We start from the raw sequence: 19,613 nt of genomic DNA, 5'->3' as shown, positions 1-19,613 counted from the left end.
CCTTTACCATCTTGGTCGCTCTTCTTTGAACCTTTTCCAGCACCACTGTATCTTTCTTGAGATAAGGAAATCAGAATTGAACGCAATACTCCAAATGAGGTCGCACCAAGGAACAATGCAGGGGCATTATGACATTCTTAGTCTTGTTAACCATCCCTTTTTTAATAATTCCCAGCATCCTGGTCTTTATTGTGTCACATTATGAACATAAGTAGTAGTATTTGATGGTCAGTAGAATGGCAAATGTAACGTGGTCCCAATATGCAATCTGCTTCCTGTTATGACATAGAATTGATTGTATATTTAGGCCCTCTTAATGAGCCACGGTAGAGGTTTTTAGTGCAGCCTGGTGCATCGGGAGCAGCGCAGAGCATTCAGCACGCTGGCATGCGCTAAAAACCCCTTTCGCAGTTTCTTAAAGGGGGGGGGGGTTATTTACAGTATTTATTAGAATTTATTTACCACCTTTTTGAAGGCATCCACTCAAGGCGGGATACAGCAAGGATACATGAAACCTATGCAACAGACGATTACAGCAGTGTGGCTGAGCTACATTTCAGAACAGATTGGGACAGAGGGGTCAGTATCACACTGACCAAGACCTGCTCTGCTGAATACAAGGTGATCTTAATCCAGAGCTATTTGGATAATAAGGCTATGTTAAAACTGAATGTTTTGTTTTTTTTACTTCTAACTACGGTTTTTTGGGGGGTGGGGGTGGGGGGGGGTGGGCAGTGCTCCTGGTTTCCCTTGGATTCCATGCCAGGACAATCAGGGAGGGGGGAGGACTGTAATTCCCAGGTGACTGGATAAAGAGGTCCTGCTGTCTGCACTGGATCACTTATGGCGAGTAATTTTCATCTGTTCATATGAGGAAGGTGAGAATTAAGCATTATTTTAGTACTTTTTTTTTTTACAAACAGACATTCTTAAACATAGGTTCTCTATGGATAGGGTTACCATATGGCTCCCGAAAAAGGAGCATGGATTGAGACATGCAGGTTTTACATCTACTGAAAGCAATGGAAGTAAAACCCGGATGTCTCAATCCATTTTCCTTTTTACGGGAGCCATATGGTCACCCTATCTATGGATAAAAGTGTTTGAAGAAGGGGAGCCACCAGGATAGCTCCTCTCTCTCTTCGCAGCACAAGTCCAGACTGGTAGGGAAACAGGATCCATGTATGGTCCTCTGCTGCCACCTGCAGGAAATGTCATGTAAAGGTTCTTCTGTATTCAACGAATGGGCAGACTCACTGGCATAGTAAGGGGTGTGTGTGTGTGGGGGGGGGGGGGGTCTGTACCAGGTATGTTCTTTGTAATGAGTGCAGGCATCCATCCTCCTCTGCCCCCCTTCTTCCCACCCCCCTCCCCCAACCCTTGCGTGTGCGCCCTTTCCCTTCCAGCGTACCTCTTTAATTTTTTCCTGCATAAGCAGCATATGAATTTGCTGCCCCACGCCAGGAAGTGACATCAGAGGGATAGCTGACACGACGTGGACAGCAGTGTTGTTTCTCTCGCCTGGAAAATTAAAAAGGGAAGGGCGCTACCACAGGACTTGGGGAGCACTGTAGCTCCCCTCCCTTTCCCTCTTAAACATTTTAACTTCTCCTGTCTCTACTACAAATGCCTTTGTCCTATAATTTACTATGAATGTCATTTATAACCCAGGAGAAAAATCGAAATAAATAAATATTTCAGAATGGGGCAGAGGGGCCAGTATCACATGGACAAGCCACTTTGTGGAACAAGGGAAAAGTGGTGTCAAAAGAAGATACCATCTGATTTTAGGGAGCACATGGTGATGGTGGTGGGAGAGAGAAGATCCTCCTCCTGTATTACTAAATTTATTTGAGATTTATTGACCTGGTGCAGAATGTAACATAGTGACATAGTAGATGACGGCAGATAAAGACCAAAATGGTCCATCCAATCTGCCCAACCTGATTTGATTTAAATTTTTTCTTCTTAGCCATATCTGGGCAAGAATCCAAAGCATTACCCTGTACTGTGCTTGGGTTCCAACTGCCGAAATCTCTGTTAAGACTTACTCCAGCCCATCTACACCCTCCCAGCCATTGAAGCCCTCCCCAGCCCATCCTCCCCCAAATGGCCATATACAGACACAGACCGTGCAAGTCTGGACTTAGTTCAATATTTACTCTTATTTTCTGATTCTAGATCCTCTGTGTTCATCCCACGCTTCTTTGAACTCAAGTCACAGTTTTACTCTCCACCACCTCTCTCGGGAGCGCATTCCAGGCATCCACCACCCTCTCCGTAAAGTAGAATTTCCTAACATTGCCCCTGAATCTACCACCCCTCAACCTCAAATTATGTCCTCTGGTTTTACCATTTTCCTTTCTCTGGAAAAGATTTTGTTCTACGTTAATACCCTTCAAGTATTTGAATGTCTGAATCATATCTCCCCTGTCCCTCCTTTCCTCTAGGGTATACATATTCAGGGCTTCCAGTCTCTCCTCATACGTCTTCTGGCACAAGCCTCCTATCATTTTCGTTTATGCTAGGATTCTGAAATTCTATCCATGAACTGTGTCATCCTGCAGCCTGTGATAACCCTATCCAGATCACTCCTGTTACAGGAAGAAATGTTTTTAACTGCAAAGACAACTGCCGGGAATTGTCCCAACACCAGATCCCTCTTATCTATGCATTATTTTTTCCACTTGTCTTAATTAGATTGTAAGTTCCAGGGTCAGGGACTAATTCTTATAGGTATTTGTACAGCACTGCCCATGTCTAGCAGAGCTACCCAAAGAAGTAGCCAGAAAGTGACATGAACTAAATATTCCTTAGGGAGGTGCATTTGCGAACCTGCATTCAGGTTCATTTCGGTACCTAAAAATTACACGTGTGGACAAATCACTTCAATGTGTGTATTCTAAGAATGAACAGGCGTGCAATCAACTGCCGGTATTTCTACATAAGGTGCATGCCTAAAAATAAACAGGTCAAACGAAAGATAAAAATGCCCAGAAAGTTGGAACAATTTGTAAAAACACATGAGCTTTGCCCGAATGATAGCGCCTATTGGGGAGGTCCTCTCTGTCTGTCTATCCGCACATCTACCGGTTAAGTGTAGACACAAACGTACACACATACATCCATTCTTACCTCATTCTGCAGAACAGGACGAAGGCCTGAGCAAGACTCCTGGCATGCTCCCTCTGGCACATGGGCTTTCTGAAGATTGGCAGTACGGACACAACCCACACGGGCTTCCATCTTCATTGCGGTCCCATCGCCTACCGCTGTCCTTGACCCCTGGTTCCTAACCTGCTCTTGGTCCTCGGTTTCTGTTAATCCCATCTCTGTAGAGAATTTCTGAAGATCCAGTTCTGTACACTCCACTGGGGAGTGGGCCCAGTGCTGCTGTGGCTCTGATGCACAGGGCGATGCTGTCGGGCACTGCAGGAAGGGCGTCACACACCCTCCTGGGCTTTGTCGGGCCTCTGAGGACACGGAGCTGCCACTGCAGCCAGAGTTCCTGAGCAGAGGCTGGGTTTCTGACAAGCTCCGTATTAGCTGGGGTTCTCTTACAGGCAGTGGTACTGGGGCACACGGGAGACCTGGCTGCAGGGGGCAGGGCGGACTGCAGGATCCATTGCGAGACGCAGTGACTGGCTGTGCCTCTTCAGTTGGACCTAGCAAGACAGAGCCACACTCGCATTAGTTAGATGCAAAACGCTGACCACTAGAGCTCCTGAGTCCCAGCCAGGAAGACCAACTGGTACTAATTTTCTCAGGACACACAGACTGATTCAGCCTTGGTTTTATCTTACTGTACACATGAACTCAATATTAGAGAATGACACGGAGACAAAATTCATCACCGTTACCATCCCCGCTGATAACCGCAGGAAATAATCCCATGTCATTTTCTAGTGTCTATTTCAACCTCGGTCCTTCTACACTAGCATTCTTCAAAGCAAAGCTTGCGGGTCAGTGGTTGTGGCCATTCATACTCTGATTCTTATGGGAGCCAAGGATAATGAAGCCATTGTGACATCACTGATGTGATTGGCTCTTAGGCATAATGAGGCATTATGACATCACAATATCTGCTCTGGATACCAGAGACTGTCATTCTGTAGTGTCTGTTTCAACCTCAGTCCTTCTACACCAGCATTCTTCAAAGCAAAGCTTGCGGGTCAGTGGTTGTGGCCATTCATACTCTGATTCTTATGGGAGCCAAGGATAATGAAGCCATTGTGACATCACTGATGTGATTGGCTCTTAGGCATAATGAGGCATTATGACATCACAATATCTGCTCTGGATACCAGAGACTGTCATTCTGTAGTGTCTGTTTCAACCTCAGTCCTTCTACACCAGCATTCTTCAAAGCAAAGCTTGTGGGTCAGTGGTTGTGGCCATTCATACTCTGATTCTTATGGGAGCCAAGTATAGGATAATGAAGCCATTGTGACATCACTGATTTGATTGGCTCTTAGGCACTGGTGGAATGAGGCATTATGACATCACAATATCTGCTCTGGATACCAGAGACTGTCATTCTGTAATGTCTGTTTCAACCTCAGTCCTTCTACACCAGCATTCTTCAAAGCAAAGCTTGCGGGTCAGTGGTTGTGGCCATTCATACTCTGAATAATGAAGCCATTGTGACATCACTGATGTGATTGGCTCTTAGGCACTGGTGGAATGAGCATTATGACATCACAATATCTGCTCTGGAATGTTGCTGCTCAATCTCAGCATTCTTCAAAGCAAAGCTTGCGGGTCAGTGGTTGTGGCCATTCATACTCTGATTCTTCCCTCTCTCTTTAAAGAATGGCATGAAGATGGTTTCCCGTGGTTATCCGCGGGGACGGGAACGGTGATGAATTTTGTCACCGTGCCATTCTCTACTCAATATCCCGCTTTTCACAAAACTACAGAGCTGGACTAAAACCAGGAACAGATCAGTCTAACGTACACAGTGGAGCTAATTGGTAAGTCTAGTCTGAACTAGGTGTTGTCTAATGACACAAGGTTTAATACAGGGATACCCATGAATCTCCCTCTCACTGCCTCCGCAGCCTTCCATTCAAGTAACCAGCGTGTTGGAAACGAAGCTTCCAAATGCAGGGCAGGGGTAGGGTTATCTGATTTTTCCCGAAGGAATACCCAGATCCATGGCCACGCCCCCCCAGTTCCGCCCCAGGCACCCGCGCATCCACAGACACGACGCGATGACATCATGCGCCACGTGCGTGCGACGTCGCCACATTGCGTCCGCGCATGTGCCAATGCCCCCCCCCCACCGACGCGATTTTGACAGGACGCCTTTCAAAACCCGGTCAAAGTGCCTGGTTTTGAAAAGCCGTCCGGACCCCTGGACAGGTCCTTGAAAAGGAGGGTATATCCGGGAAAAATCGTGAGGTCTGGTAACCCTGGGCAGGGGGAGCATGATCCAGTGGGTTTATTCCGCAGCGCGGTGGGCCTCGGTCTCCTGTGCATTTGCATGGAATTTGGCAGGAACTGAAGATCTTTGGGTTAACTCTGACAAGCTTTCCAAGAGGCTTCTCCTTGCATTTGTTCACTGCTTGGAGCAAGTACTTTTTCTTTCTTTATTTATTTTATAACTTACATCAAGTGTACAGTAAATATCAAACAATTATAGTACAACATCACTTGAAAATCTACAATATCCTACAAGAAGATTTAACCCCCACCCCCCTCCCAAATTCATATACCACATGAAAATAATATCTTATGTCATTGATAAATATATTATTAGTGGAAAACCAAGAATCCCCCTCCCCACCCCAAATCCACATGAGTATTAAAATTGGGAAAAGTGTAAATTATTCATGATAATACTTTAATAATGGTCTCCACACATCCTTAAATTTATTATAGTAACCTTTTTGAACTGCCAACGCTCTTTCCATTTTGTACACCTGACAAACTGAATTCCACCAGAAACAATAATTCAGTCTATGAGGCAAACGTGGTTTTTCCTATTGCACAGAGCACTCCGGAAACCCTGTTCGTTTACAAAAATTGGATTGCTCTAAGTCTAATAGATGTTGGCATTGTCATCTCGAAGCTGGAACTTTAGATCATTTATTGTTTTATTGTCCATTCATTAAGAATTTTTGGCAGTCTATTTGGGATCAAATAAATTGCTTGTTAGAAAATCATGTAGCATTGTCATATGATACTATTTTATTTGGCATGACTATGAGAGCTAAATGTCAAATATCTGCTAACAATGATGATATTGACAGGAGTTGCCATCCAACAAATAACATATAATTGGAAGGATTGTAGCAGCAAGTACTTTCTGACGCTAAAGATGACTGAATCCTATTGAGATCGGAACAGGGTCATATGTGCGTCATGAGTCCCTTCCCCCACCTCATTTCCTTTCTTGAAGGGCAATATTCCGAGAGCAAAAAAAATTGAATTTCAGCTACTGCACATAAGCGGAACAGCGGCAGCGCATGCATCGACGCAATGACATCACCGCGGTGCATCTACAAATGCCCCTCCCCGACGCAATTTTGTTGGGAAGCTTTTCAAAACCCGGACAAAGCGCTGGGTTTTGAAAAGCCAACCCCCGGACAGGTCCTCAAAAGGAGAACATGTCCGGGGAAATCCGGTAACATGGTCAGCTGTGAACCTGGAGACTGACTGTAGCAACCGGCACTGAATTTCCGGGGGTTTTTTTTTGGGCCACTAGAAACACAGCCGGTCGAGTCAATATTTATCGGCTGGCTGGCTAAGTTATAGCGCCCAAGATTTAGGCGAGACTGTCTGGCCGCTGAACTTAGCTGGTCTGCCAATGAATAAAGGCGCTAACTGGCTATGTCACATGACATAGCTGGCGACCGGGCTCGTTGCTAAGCTGTAACTTTCAATGGCTATTTCACTCGGAATATTTGCTGTTGTTTTACTAGTTTTGCGTCACATACTCTAAGTCAGGGGTGTCAAAGTCCCTCCTTGAGGGCCGCAATCCAGTTGTGTTTTCAGGATTTCCCCAATGAATATGCATGAGATCTATGTGCCTGCACTGCTTTCAATGCATATTCATTGGGGAAATCCCCTCAAGGAGGGACTTCGAGATCCCTGCTCTATGTGGAGAAGGATACCATACAGACGGCTGTTTTATACCTTATATTGCGGTTTACTTTATACCAGTGGTCTCAAACTCAAACCCTTTGCAGGGCCACATTTTGGATTTGTCGGTACTTGGAGGGCCTCAGAAAAATTAGTTAATGTCTTATTAAAGAAATAACAAGTTTGCTTGAGGTAAAACTCTTTATAGTTTATAAATCTTTCCTTTTGGCCAAGTCTTAATAATAATATTGTAATTTATAGCTAAAGAGACATATGATCGAGAAATGGTTTTATTTTACTTTTGTGATTCTGATAAACATACTGAGGGCCTCAAAATGGTACCTGGCGGGCTGAGAGTTTGAGACCACTGCTATAGGCTAAGGCTCTTTACACCTGCATTGTGATGTCATAGAACTTTATGGTTAGAAACATAGTAACATGATGGCAGAAAAAGGCCAATTGGCCCATCCACAGCATCCACTATCTCCTCCTCTCCCTATTGGCTAAGGCTCTTAACATTTGCATCTCCTCTTCCTATAGGCTAAGACTCTTAACACTTGCATTGTGATGTCATAGAACTTTATGGTTAGAAACATAGTAACATGATGGCAGAAAAAGGCCAATTGGCCCATCCACAGCATCCACTATCTCCTGCTCTCCCTATTGGCTAAAGCTCTTAACATTTGCATCTCCTCTTCCTATAGGCCACTGGTCTTCAACTCCAACCCTTTGCAGGGCCACATTTTGGATTTGTCGGTACTTGGAGGGCCTCAGAAAAAATAGTTAATGTCTTATTAAAGAAATAACAAGTTTGCGTGAGGTAAAACTCTTTATAGTTTATAAATCTTTCCTTTTGGCCAAGTCTTAATAATAATATTGTCATTTACAGCTAGAGACATATGATCAAGAAACTGTTTTATTTGACTTTTGTGATTATGATAAACATTACGAGGGCCTCAAAATAATACCTGGCGGGCCACGGGTTTGAGACCACTGCTATATACCTTAGCATCTTGCAATAGACTTCCGTTTAATAATCACACAATGATCACCTGTATCCCATGCACTGACAAAATGCACCTTTATAGTAAACCACTTGTATCCCATGTACTGACAAAATGTATATTTACTGTAAACCACTTACACCCCATGTACTGTCAAAATGTATCTATATTGTAAACCGCTTCGAACTTCACGGTATAGCGGTATATAAGAAATAAAAATAAAAAAAATAATTGCTCAATAACTACAGAATCAGCTCAAGTGCCGCAACAGACAACCGATACTTAATCTATATCATCTGGAAGATTAACAGAGGTTCTTAGGGGTATCAGAGAGCCCTACAAACAGCGTAGTTTCTTTATGATATCCATAGGCTGTATGCTGTGTTGTTGAATAATAGTTCCCCATGTCGCCTTGATAAAGAATCCGAAACGCGTTGGCGTTCGGGGAAATAGTGTGAGACTGAATGCTAAGCTGAAAGCTAAGTACATTCTACTATCTAAATTTGAAAAAGTCAAATAATTAAAGTTAAAGAATTAAGTTTGAAGAAGAGTATAAATATAAATATAGAAACAATTGAGAAAAAAAGTAAGGAGGAGGAGGTATCACGGGGCAAATGAAGAATCTATCCCTTCAAACTACGAGGGTTTGTAGGGCTGTCTGATACCCCTAAGAACCTCTGTTAATCTTCCAGATGATATAGATTAAGTATCTGTTGTCTGTTGCGGCACTTGAGCTGATTCTGTAGTTATTGAGCAATTATACCTTAGCAACCATGGACCTCTGAGGAAGGAGTGTTTTCCAAAACACGGACCGTGTCAGGTCCCACGGTTTGTTATAAGGTGGTATTTTGAACTGCATATAATAAACATTGCCTGCATCTGGTACATAGGAGTCTGCAGTTTGTGTTTTGTTTTTGCTTTGGCTGGTGATACTGCAGCTTTTCTTGGATTCCCTTGAGTGCATACATTGTGGACGTTTATAGTTACTGTTAGGCCAAGTCAGCCTGTCTGCCCTGGTTTAGCCCAAATACGCCTTTGAAAAGGTATCATGAAGTGCTCATGTATTTCGGAGCCCTCACCTTGCACCTGCTGAGAGGTGTCAGTGTCGGAGGCAGACGTGGGATGCTGAGGGTCACAGGGGGGCCTGGCTGTGAACAGCACCATCTGTACAGCTTCATCTTCCGATCTCAGAAAAGCTGAACAAGGAGGAAAAACAGGGGTTCAGTTATTGAGGGACATGCCCCCCCCTCTCCCTCACACAGCAGGAAAATCTCTATAATCCCGGGGAAAAGAGGAGAAACGGGTGTAAAATGGGACCTGAACAGGGATAATATGGACCAGAACCAGAACCTGGGCATCGTTCTTGTTATTAACCTCTCTGTACAGTGATTTTATTTGAGAGCACCTGGAAAAGTGTCATCACCAATAAAGTCGTCTGAACAGAGGAAGAAGGACTGAGAGGGTGGTAGGCTGTATAGTGAGGTGAACCTTTATCCCAGATCCATTTCTCTCTACTTTATTCTATATTGCTGTAACTACAAACATTATGTGGATTTCAAAATTGTAAGTTGCTGGTAAACAATATGCAAATACAGGTATCTGATGAATGATATTTGCGACAATTGACAAGCCACAGTTATGAGAATTTAAATATCTTATTTGTGTTGCAGAATCAATATTTCATATTTAATAATCATTTGATATAGTAACTGCAAAACAATCTCTTAAAGTGTGTTACTCAGGTGCCTCATATACGAAATATGCTAGTGTTGACAAGCCAAAGTAAAGTGAGTTTTTCAAATATATCCTGGAAGTGTTGTACAATCAATATTAGTATTCATTTTTAAAGGTTAATACCCGCTCTGACCCAGCAGGTGAAGGTGGTTTACAAAATTCTTAGGATGTGTAAGATTTTTTAATGGTCCTCAGAGCTTTCGCGTATTTACATGAAAAAGGTTGGGGGGGGGAGAGTGATATAGGTTAGGGGTGGTAACACTATATTCTCTGTTCTAAGGGGATATGCCATATTCTGAGGAGGAGGAGGAGTAACATAGTAGATGACGGCAGATAAAGACCCGAATGGTCCATCCAGTCTGCCCAACCTGATTCAATTTAAATTTTTTTTTTTTTCTTCTTAGCTATTTCTGGGCGAGAATCCAAAGCTTTACCCGGTACTGTGCTTGGGCTCCTACTGCCAAAATCTCCGTTAAAACCTACTCCAGCCCATCTACACCCTCCCAGCCATTGAAGTCCTCCCCTGCCCATCCTCCTCCAAACGGCCATACACAGACGCAGACCGTACAAGTCTGCCCAGTAACTGGCCTAGTTCAATCTTTAATATTATTTTCTGATTCTAAATCTTCTGTGTTCATCCCATGCTTCTTTGAACTCAGTCACAGTTTTACTCTCCACCACCTCTCTTGGGAGCGCATTCCAGGCATCCACCACCCTCTCCGTAAAGTAGAATTTTGTGCTATATTGTAGGGTTATAATACTATAGACCAGTGTTTTTCAACCTTTTTTGGGCAAAGGCACACTTGTTTCATGAAAAAAATCACGAGGCACACCACCATTAGAAAATGTTAAAAAATTTAACTCTGTGCCTATATTGACTATATATAAAGTAATTCTCTTGAATAGGAATCAAATAAACAGAAAGAAAGTATTTTATAATGCTGCCACCGCCAACAACACCGTTGGCGGCGGTGGCACTCAAGTGGCTAAAGAGCCGCAGTTTGCCGGCCTAGGGACAACACTGGAGGGTGGCCAGCTGTGCACCCCCTTGGGACGTAAACCCAGGGTGGGGCAGACCGCCCCCCCCCCCCCACCCTGGTATGCCATTATCTGTACCTCACTCCCTCCCTATGACCAAAAATTCTCCTTTCTTCTATTCCCCGTGTACACAACCATCTCTTTCCCTCCCTTCCTCTCTCCAAAGTCCATGCCTTCTGTGTCCAAAAACCCATTCCCTCCCCCACCTCAGCATCTCTTTCCCTCCCTTCCTCTCTCCCAAGTCCATTTCTTCTGTGTCCAAAAACGCATTCCCTCCCCCACCTCAGCATCTCTTTCCCTCCCTTCCTCTCTCCCAAGTCCATGCCTTCTGTGTCCAAAAACGCATTCCCTCCCCCACCTCAGCATCTCTTTCCCTCCCTTCCTCTCTCCCAAGTCCATGCCTTCTGTGTCCAAAAACCCATTCCCTCCCCCACCTCAGCATCTCTTTCCCTCCCTTCCTCTCTCCCAAGTTCATGCCTTGTGTCCAAAACGCACTCCCTCCCCCCTTTTGTGTTCCTTGTTTGCCTCCCAGCCCATCTTTGCAACTTTCTCAGCAAAACGAAGCTCAAGCCGCGAGGCTTGTCTTCTGCTTCCTGCCTGCCCTGCCGCACACAAATAGCCGAACGGAAGTATTCTCCGACGTCAGCGCTGACGTCGGAGGGCAGGCTTTGCTTAAGCCCTCCCTCCGACGTCAGCGCTGACATCGGGGAACGCTTGCGATCGGCTATATGTTAGCTGCAGGGCAGGCAGGAACAGAAGACGAGCCTCGCGGCTCGAGTTGTATTGAACTCCGCGGGTCCCCCGCCCAGCTCTCTCCTGTCCACGTGGGGCGGACCGCCCCTCTCCCTAGACTGGTGGTACTGCCCTGATGGCGGCCCTGACCGTACGGCACACCAGGCAACATCTCGCGGCACACTAGTGTGCCGCGGAACAGCGGTTGAAAAACACTGCTATAGACTATACGGAGGGGGAAGGGGCAATGAGTATTACTAATGTCCTCACATTTGTAGCTCTGCATTTTCAAGTCCCAGCCTTATCCACTTCAAATCAGCTTCTATAGTTAGGAAGCGACTCCAGATCCACATGGACAGCCTCAGCCAGTCCTAGTTTAGCCCATCCCAAAGCCCTGTTCGAGGGGCTGCTGAAACGTTCTCAGCCTAACCAGCAAAACTGGGGCAGTCTCCATCGTGGGCTATACACAGTCCAGTGATTTTCCAGTTTTTCGTTCTGTATTTTTCAGACAGAATGAAAAGTGGGAGATCACTGGACTAAGGGGCTCATAATCAAAACTTAAACACAAACCCGCCCAAGTTGGCACTTGGACAACCTAAAAGACAGGTTGCCCCAAGTGCCGATAATCAAACCAACTTTCTGGACATGTCGCGGGACTTTTTATGCCTCTGTGCACCCAGAGCTGAAAGGGGCATATCCGAAGGAGTGGTTAGAGCAGTGGGATGGGGAATGACCTAGACTAGTCATCCTGCAGGGATAATCGAATGTTTTACTAGACATCCTGGACGAAACTTAAACGATGGAAAAACAGGTATACGTGTCAAAAAGGTATCCAAAGAAACCAGATAACCACTGCAGAGACAAAGTAAAGACCCCCCCCCCCACACACTCCCCCAGTGTTTACCGACCCTGTCACACACCCAGAAAGATTGGAATAAAAAATGTAATACCTGTCTCCGCAACATCAGCACCTGGTATAGGAAAACCTTGCTGCACACAGGTCTCTTAAATAGCCGGGGGGTGAGCTAGTGAACCATAGCAAGGAGGACCCAGGCCCATAAGCCACTCTAACCACTACATTTATGGTGGAATATGTGCTCCCACCCAACCCCCCCCCCAAACCCTAATCTACTGCTATATAGGTGCCATCTGCAGCCATAAGAGCTATTGGGGTTGTAAACAGGTGGGTTTTGGGCCTACCATAACCTATAAGGGAGTCCAGGTGAGATGTTTATCTGGCACTCTTTTTGTGAAGTTCACAACAGTGCCCTGTAAGGTGCCCCACTGGGTGGTAAGGTTGCCATGTCTGAGTGGCCAGTCCATTACAAGATTGGCCCCTCCTACATCCAAATGGTCTTTGTCCTGGGCGTTTGGGACTTGGACAAAATTTTGGTCAAAAATGTGGTAAAAATCAAAAAATTTGGTTCAAGAGCACTCAAAACGCCTATCTTGTTTGCCTTATACTAATTGCCTTGATGACTTATTTCAGTCTTTTCCATCAGCTTCGTCTCCAAATTTGTGGACTAATAATGCGTTTTATATTTTAATATTCTTTAGCTGTTTGGAAATTTGATTTAATTTCAATTTACAGTGTATGTTTTCTTTTATTGACTAGTAATTGTTGTCAATTATTAAAATTATAAATAAAGAATTAAAAAAAAATGTGGTAAAAAGATAAGATGTCCTGGTGGTCTGGACGAACAATAGCCTGGATGTGCAGATAGATGATTTTTGAAAACGGGTATTTTCTCACTGCCGACTTTGGCCGTCTAGCACCATAAGCCCAAATAGGACTTAGATCATGTATAGGCCATGATGGAGACCGCCCCAGCTTTGTTGGTTGGGCTAAGAACTTTTCAGTGGCTGAAGGGCTCAAGAAATCATTTACTGCAAAAACCCTTTGCCCAGACTCCCTTCTGTCCCCACATTACCACTTTTAAAAAGGCCAGGCTTCCTCTGCCACCCCTCTTCCATGCAATGATGATAGGCTAACAGTAGGTATTCTGATTACAAAGGAAATGCAAATCTTGAAGGGGTGTACACAGTGAACATGTCAACACCCAGCTGGGCTGTCAATTCTCTACCTACAGAACTGAGAGGAAGGGAAGAAACAGAAATTCTGTAGGGAAGGAGACAGAGAGCAGAGGGAAGGACTAAAATCTAAGGTTCGTCCATCTGTATCACTTGGAGTATTCAGTTCGATAACTTTTTCTCTTTCGTGTACAGCCACGTGGAGAAACAGGATAACCGTCTGTCCCGTAGATTCATAAGCAGAACACAAAAACGATTTTCTTAAAAATTTGGGTTTCCTGTGTCCTGGCCATGCTCCCCTCCTCCGACTGTCTCTGCAGTGCCTTACCTTGCTGGACCTGCCTTTTCATGAAGCTCCTGCAGTAAAGGATGGACAGGACTCCCAGAGCCAGCAGAATCAGCCCCAGTGCCGTACCAATAACTACAGCCAGGACAGTGTGGTTGTGGGAGGGCAGGCTGGGGGCCACCGTCTCCAGTTGTCCTACCCTAGACATACCTGTGAACAAAGCAGTAACAGGGTTACAGGTGTGTAACTGCCCCACCTGGAACATTTGCCCCATGCATATCACCCCTGCCCCCATCGGTGAACTGCTCCTTCCCCTCAGGATACATTTTCTTTTTGGATTCAGTAGATTTTTCCCTCCAGAGGCCTCAGTAACCTCGTTCACAGGCAACAGAATGCCAAGAAGCTTTACAATCCAAGTGCAATCAAGTTTGATGAACTTGAAGGAGCTCGTTCCCTGTCCTCACTATAGAGGGAGCTCTGTCACTGTCCTTATTATACATGGGAGCTCATTTTCAAAAAAGACAGATGTCCAAAAGATGGCATAAACCGGCACTTGGACATCTTACTAGTCAAAATACCCAAGTGGGCATTTTTGAAGCTGACTTCCTAGACATCTTTCTGGTCATTTTATCTCCAGCGTGTCTAAATCTTAAGGGGGCACGTTAGGGTAGGTTTAGCACGTGGATGGTTTACAGCGATAATCAAACATTTTACAAAATGTCCAGAGCTCAATTTGGACATTTTGGGCTAGACCTGCTTTTAACACAAATAAGGGCCAAAGAGGTACCCAAACTGGAGGGATAAAAATATGTCTCCCACACACGCCCACAGTGGTCCCATCTCCCAAATATCTGCATGAAACAGTCCATATGTGTCTCTAGGACATCTGCAGATACTATGGCCAATCCTAGCAGAGCTGCAAACAGGTCTCTGGAGCAGCCTGGTGGGCAGTTCAATGGACTGCAGAGAAGGGGACCCAGGCCCATATGCCACCCTAATTAGTACACTTGCGGTGGAAAGTGTGAGCCCACCAAAACCCACTGTCCTGCCATATAGGCGACACCTGCAGACACAAGGGCTATTGTGGTTGTAGATAGGTGGATACAGTAGATTTGCTCACCATATAATGTACGGGGGGTTATGGTGAGATGCATACCTGGCACCCTTAATGTGAAGTTCATAGCAGTGCCCCCTAGGGTGACCCACTGTTCTGCTGGCATGTCTGCTTGGACAGTCCATTAAAAATGCTGGCCCCTCCTACATGCACATGGCTTAATTTGGACATTTTTTTTCAATAATGGCAAAAAAAAAAAAAAAAAAAAACTTTGATGTCTAGCTGGACCATTAAAAAACAAACAAAACAACAACCAATAATGCAGAAGTGGATTCCAAATATCATGAAACTTACGCAAAGATCCAAATTTTTCAGCATGAATTTGTTCATATTTGACAATGATAGAGACACTAGACCATTACTGAAATTTCTTGTTTTGTATTGTTGTCAAAAAATGTAATAAACATTATTGAACTTTAAAAGAAAAAAAAAAGAGATATGCGTCTTTGAAAATGGACATTTTCTCCACCTGATTTTTGGACATTTTTCTCAAAATATCCAAAGTCGGACTCAGACATCCTATCAACAATGCCACCTTAAGACCATCACATACAATCCCTCCCAAGTCCCGCTCTTCCGTGATGCACATTACCAAGGGGAAGTTCAGTGCGTGCACGTCATACACAATGCGAGCACGATTCCTGTCCTAAATATACAGGAAGAGTTCACACGCTGCCTTTATTTCAAACCAGGTTTCAGATACTCAAAAGCACTTATTCAGATAACGGCAAACCTTCATCCAGATAAGTCCGTCATCTATAAATGTTCAGAGGCTCGACACGAGTGCTGTCACATAACATTTTTACTGTCCAAAGAGCAGCATGGAATTTCACACAAATTCTACAGACAAGACAACGATATTCAGCCGCTCTCCATACAGCAGAGTATGGATTAATTTAGACCAGCAAGAGACTGTCCCGAGAGCAGCTGAATATCGGCAACTGTGTGGCTGATTCTTCCCTCCATCCAGATACTGGTGCAGATACCCTGGCCTTAATCTTGTGGTCAAGGAAGGATCAGTCTCTGCTCTTCCTACAAGTGAGAGCTGGAGTCCTGCTCTTATTATACAGGAAGAGTTTGAGCCTCCATCTTAAACAGTGAGATCTCAACCTTCTCCCCCGGATTATGAAGCAAGAACTTAGTCCCTGTCAGTCCTTATTACACAGTGAGGGTTTGGTTCCTATGACAGTGGACTTATTACATATATAATAACAGATGACAACAGGGACTCAAACTTACACTGAGACTCAGTAATTGGGGTCTGCTGTGTGCAGGGGATACACTCCTGATCCTGCAGTCCTCCTATCCTGGTTTTACTGTAGAACCTAACGGAAAAAAAGAGACAGGATTAGAACAAAGAAATCGAAGGTTGTTCCAGTACCAGCGGCAAGCTCAGGTGCACTTACCCGGGCAGACACTCCCCACACACTGTGTTAGCAACAGCTGTGCAGTTGGATTTCTGGACACGATTGACGAGTACGCAAGCAAGACAGGTTTTGCAGCGGTGATGTCCCCAGTCATTTTTAAACCTGCGCACCTGGCAGGTCACACACTGGCCATCTCCACCTTCCCCATAGCCACATTCCTAAAAAAAGAGAAGGAAGCCCACAGCTCATCACAAGACCGTCTAATCCTATGAATAGCTGGACTCAGCAGCTGCCACATATATAAAGATCAACACCAGAGAGGCGGGTTTCAATCCTGGTGTAGGCTCTTAATTGAAGGCAAGGTGGGCTGAGGCCTGCACATACAACCCTGGAGCAGTACCGAACCCAGCAGGCAGGAAGCAGCAGCCCTGCACCACATACTACCCAAAGGTCCTTGAGGTCTCACTGTATGGGAGGCTACGTCCATCGAGTGGAAAAATTAGAGAGGAAGGAAGAAGAAAAAGTACCGACGCAAGGTCTGCCCCCCTTATTAGCTGCCCGAGGACAGATCCCAACACCTTGTTACAGGGCTGTGCAGATGCATGTGTGATCAAGACACAGGATCTGCCATCCCAAGCGCAGCACCTCCCCCCTTCTCTAAGGGTGAAGGCAATTATTCAGAACGAGTTGTTGGGTTTAGGCAAATCGTTAGAGGACTTTGGCCATAGCCATCTGAATGTTCTCTCTCTCATGCAGACAGCTGCCTCAGGGAATCCTGATGGATCCCAGGACCAAATGTTACTATCAAGAAACTACACCAGGGCAAAATAATATGCTCTTCCCAGCTCTGTGCTAGTTCTCAATACCTTTTTTTTTTTTTTCTGATTCAATATTTGCCCCTGCTGTGAATGGGGAGAGGGGGGAGGGGAAACATGCTTCTAAATCAGGGCTAAGTGACTGAAATACAGATACACATCCCAGTAGCTTGGGTGACCCTTTAGCTGTTCTTATTACACAGTAAGATAAACTACCTATCCCTGCATGCACAGGGATGGGGCTGGCTCAGTCTGTGTCTCTTGACATGGGACTATAGCACTCCTCCCTCCCCCACACATTCCCTCTCTTTGGAGTGGGTCTCCTGCCAGTGCACCTAGTAGCCCCCAGAATTTGAGATACCTTGGACAGCTCCTGGCCAGGCCCACACTCCCGGCAGGGGACACACCTCCCCTGAGCATCCCGGTACTCGCTCTCCTGGCATTCAGGAGGGTTAGCAAGACTGAAGCACAGCTGAGGAAGAGGAGAAAGCAAGTGTTAGAGAGATAGCAAGTTGCAGAGGTTTAATTGAATTGAGCTGGAGCATTTGGTGGCAATTAGAAAACCATCATTAGAGGAACATGTGGTGGGGTGAATCACTGGATACACATGTGGCAGGATTAGAGCCACAGGATACAAATACAATATCACCGGTGGTACAGAAGAGGCAAGTGAGCTGTCTAATTTGCAACCGACAGTTACTTTTCCACAAAAGTCTTTGGCGCGCTTTCAGTTTTGACGACGCCAACGCGCTTAAGGTCTTGCTTTTTCAGCGATTTGTCATTCCCCTGATGAAGGCAACTTGGATCCTAATCAGGTTTGCCATGTACCAGCACTGGGACTGCATGTGCAGACGTTTTAGACCGTTTAGGCCAGGGGTAGGCAATTCCGGTCCTCAAGAGCCGGAGCCAGGTCAGGTTTTCAGGATATGCACAATAAATATGCATGAGATAGATTTGCATCTCAAGGAGGCAGTGCATACATATTCATTGTGGATATCCTGAAAACCTGACCTGCCTGTGGCTCTCGCGGACCGGAATTGCCTACCTCTGGTTTAGGCTATCTCCGTAGACTTTAGTGGAATTGTTATTTTGATGCAATAAAAGATGAGTGTAGGTTGGAAATTCGACATCTCACTTGCCTCTTCTGTTGCTCTGATATACTTTGAGGCAAGATCCCTTCTTCCTTCCGGCTGGTTCGATCACCAGTTATACCTCTGTTAGAGAGAGCAGCAGCAGCAGCAGCGGCGGTGGTGGTGGAAATCCCTTCCTCGCCATCACGGCTTCCCCTCAGCCTCAGTGTGAGCAGCCTGCAAGGAGTGAAAGACACCAGCTCAGAAAGCAGAGAAACGGGGAGAATTAAGAGCAAAGCTGCAATCATTTGTAATAGCCTGGGCAATCTCAAAGGCATGTCATTTTCATGGTCTGCTATTAACAATGCGTGATTTTTCAGTAGAATATACAATATTTCTATTTTATTCAATTTTTAGCCCATCCTCCCAAAGGAGCTCAGAACGGGTTACAAATCAGCATTTTTCCTATCTATCCCAGTGGCTTGCTCAGGGTCACAAGGAGCAGTGCGGGGTTTGAACCCACAACTGTTTGCGCACTTAGCTTTGGAATCTAGGAGCAGACTTGCTCTTGCAACTTGCTCTGTGGCTGTCGGAAGAGCTCACACCTAACGACATACCTACATATGTTCTCAGTTACACTAGTATTCTATGAAGGAAAGTGGGTACCAGTGGCACAGCTAAGATTCAATAGGTCCTGGTTGGAAAAATGAAGAAGTTTCCCTGTAGCACCATCTCTCCCAAGGAAACTCTGCAATGAGATGGCCTAGGATGAAGTCAAGAGGTGACAGGCTCCGGAGTAATCTAAGGAAATACTTTTTTAAAGAAAGGGTGGTAGATGCGGAGAAGAGTCTCCCGGAAGAGGTGGTGGAGACAGAGACTGTGTCTGAATTCAAAAGGGCCTGTGGTGTCTTGGAGAGAGAAAGAGATAATGGTTACTGCGGATGGGCCAACTGGATGGGCCATAGGGCCTTTACCTGCCATGTTTCTATGTTTTTTCTATGAGGGCTGAGGGAGGGGAACGAGGAATCCTTTTAGAGCTTCAGTAACCAAACCCTGAGAAAACCGAACACCTTAGAGACCTCTATAGATAGCCCACCATAATAAAATCAGACAAGTGGGCTAACCCTTAATTTTACCGATTTGCGCCTTTTTGGATTTAGTGCATTAAGACAAGACTACCTATAGACGAGTGGACTAAGTTAAAAGCCAGTGAATTTTACAGATTTTTCCATGGGTTTGAATGAGCTATTCCCCATTAGCTACCTGGTCAACTGGGCCAACCACCCCAGATGTGAAAAATGGCTATCCTCACATCCAGGACTCAAATACCGACAAG

At 45.2% G+C, this 19,613-nt stretch overlaps 1 protein-coding gene across 5 annotated transcripts in view; it reads right to left on the bottom strand.

The window, feature by feature from the left end:
- EDA2R (ectodysplasin A2 receptor) overlaps positions 1–19,613 on the bottom strand; it is a 54,888-nt gene that overhangs the window by 3,700 nt on the left and 31,575 nt on the right. For 4 of the 5 annotated variants that reach the window (XM_033946949.1, XM_033946947.1, XM_033946946.1 and 1 more), the window contains exons 2-8: positions 18,420–18,514; positions 17,569–17,679; positions 16,432–16,610; positions 16,265–16,350; positions 13,954–14,121; positions 9,170–9,286; positions 3,136–3,665 (exon numbers count right to left, since the gene is read on the bottom strand). In XM_033946949.1, the coding sequence (XP_033802840.1) occupies positions 3,136–3,665; positions 9,170–9,286; positions 13,954–14,121; positions 16,265–16,350; positions 16,432–16,610; positions 17,569–17,679; positions 18,420–18,482 (1,254 nt within the window). In that variant the 5' untranslated portion in view covers positions 18,483–18,514. The remainder of the gene's footprint in view (positions 1–3,135; positions 3,666–9,169; positions 9,287–13,953; positions 14,122–16,264; positions 16,351–16,431; positions 16,611–17,568; positions 17,680–18,419; positions 18,515–19,613) is intronic. The other variant, XM_033946951.1, reaches the window with a different exon arrangement.

This window comes from Geotrypetes seraphini, chromosome 5 (genome assembly GCF_902459505.1).
Source record: "Geotrypetes seraphini chromosome 5, aGeoSer1.1, whole genome shotgun sequence".
Classification (NCBI taxonomy): Eukaryota; Metazoa; Chordata; class Amphibia; order Gymnophiona; family Dermophiidae; genus Geotrypetes; species Geotrypetes seraphini.
This window is presented reverse-complemented; position numbering and strand designations above follow the sequence as displayed.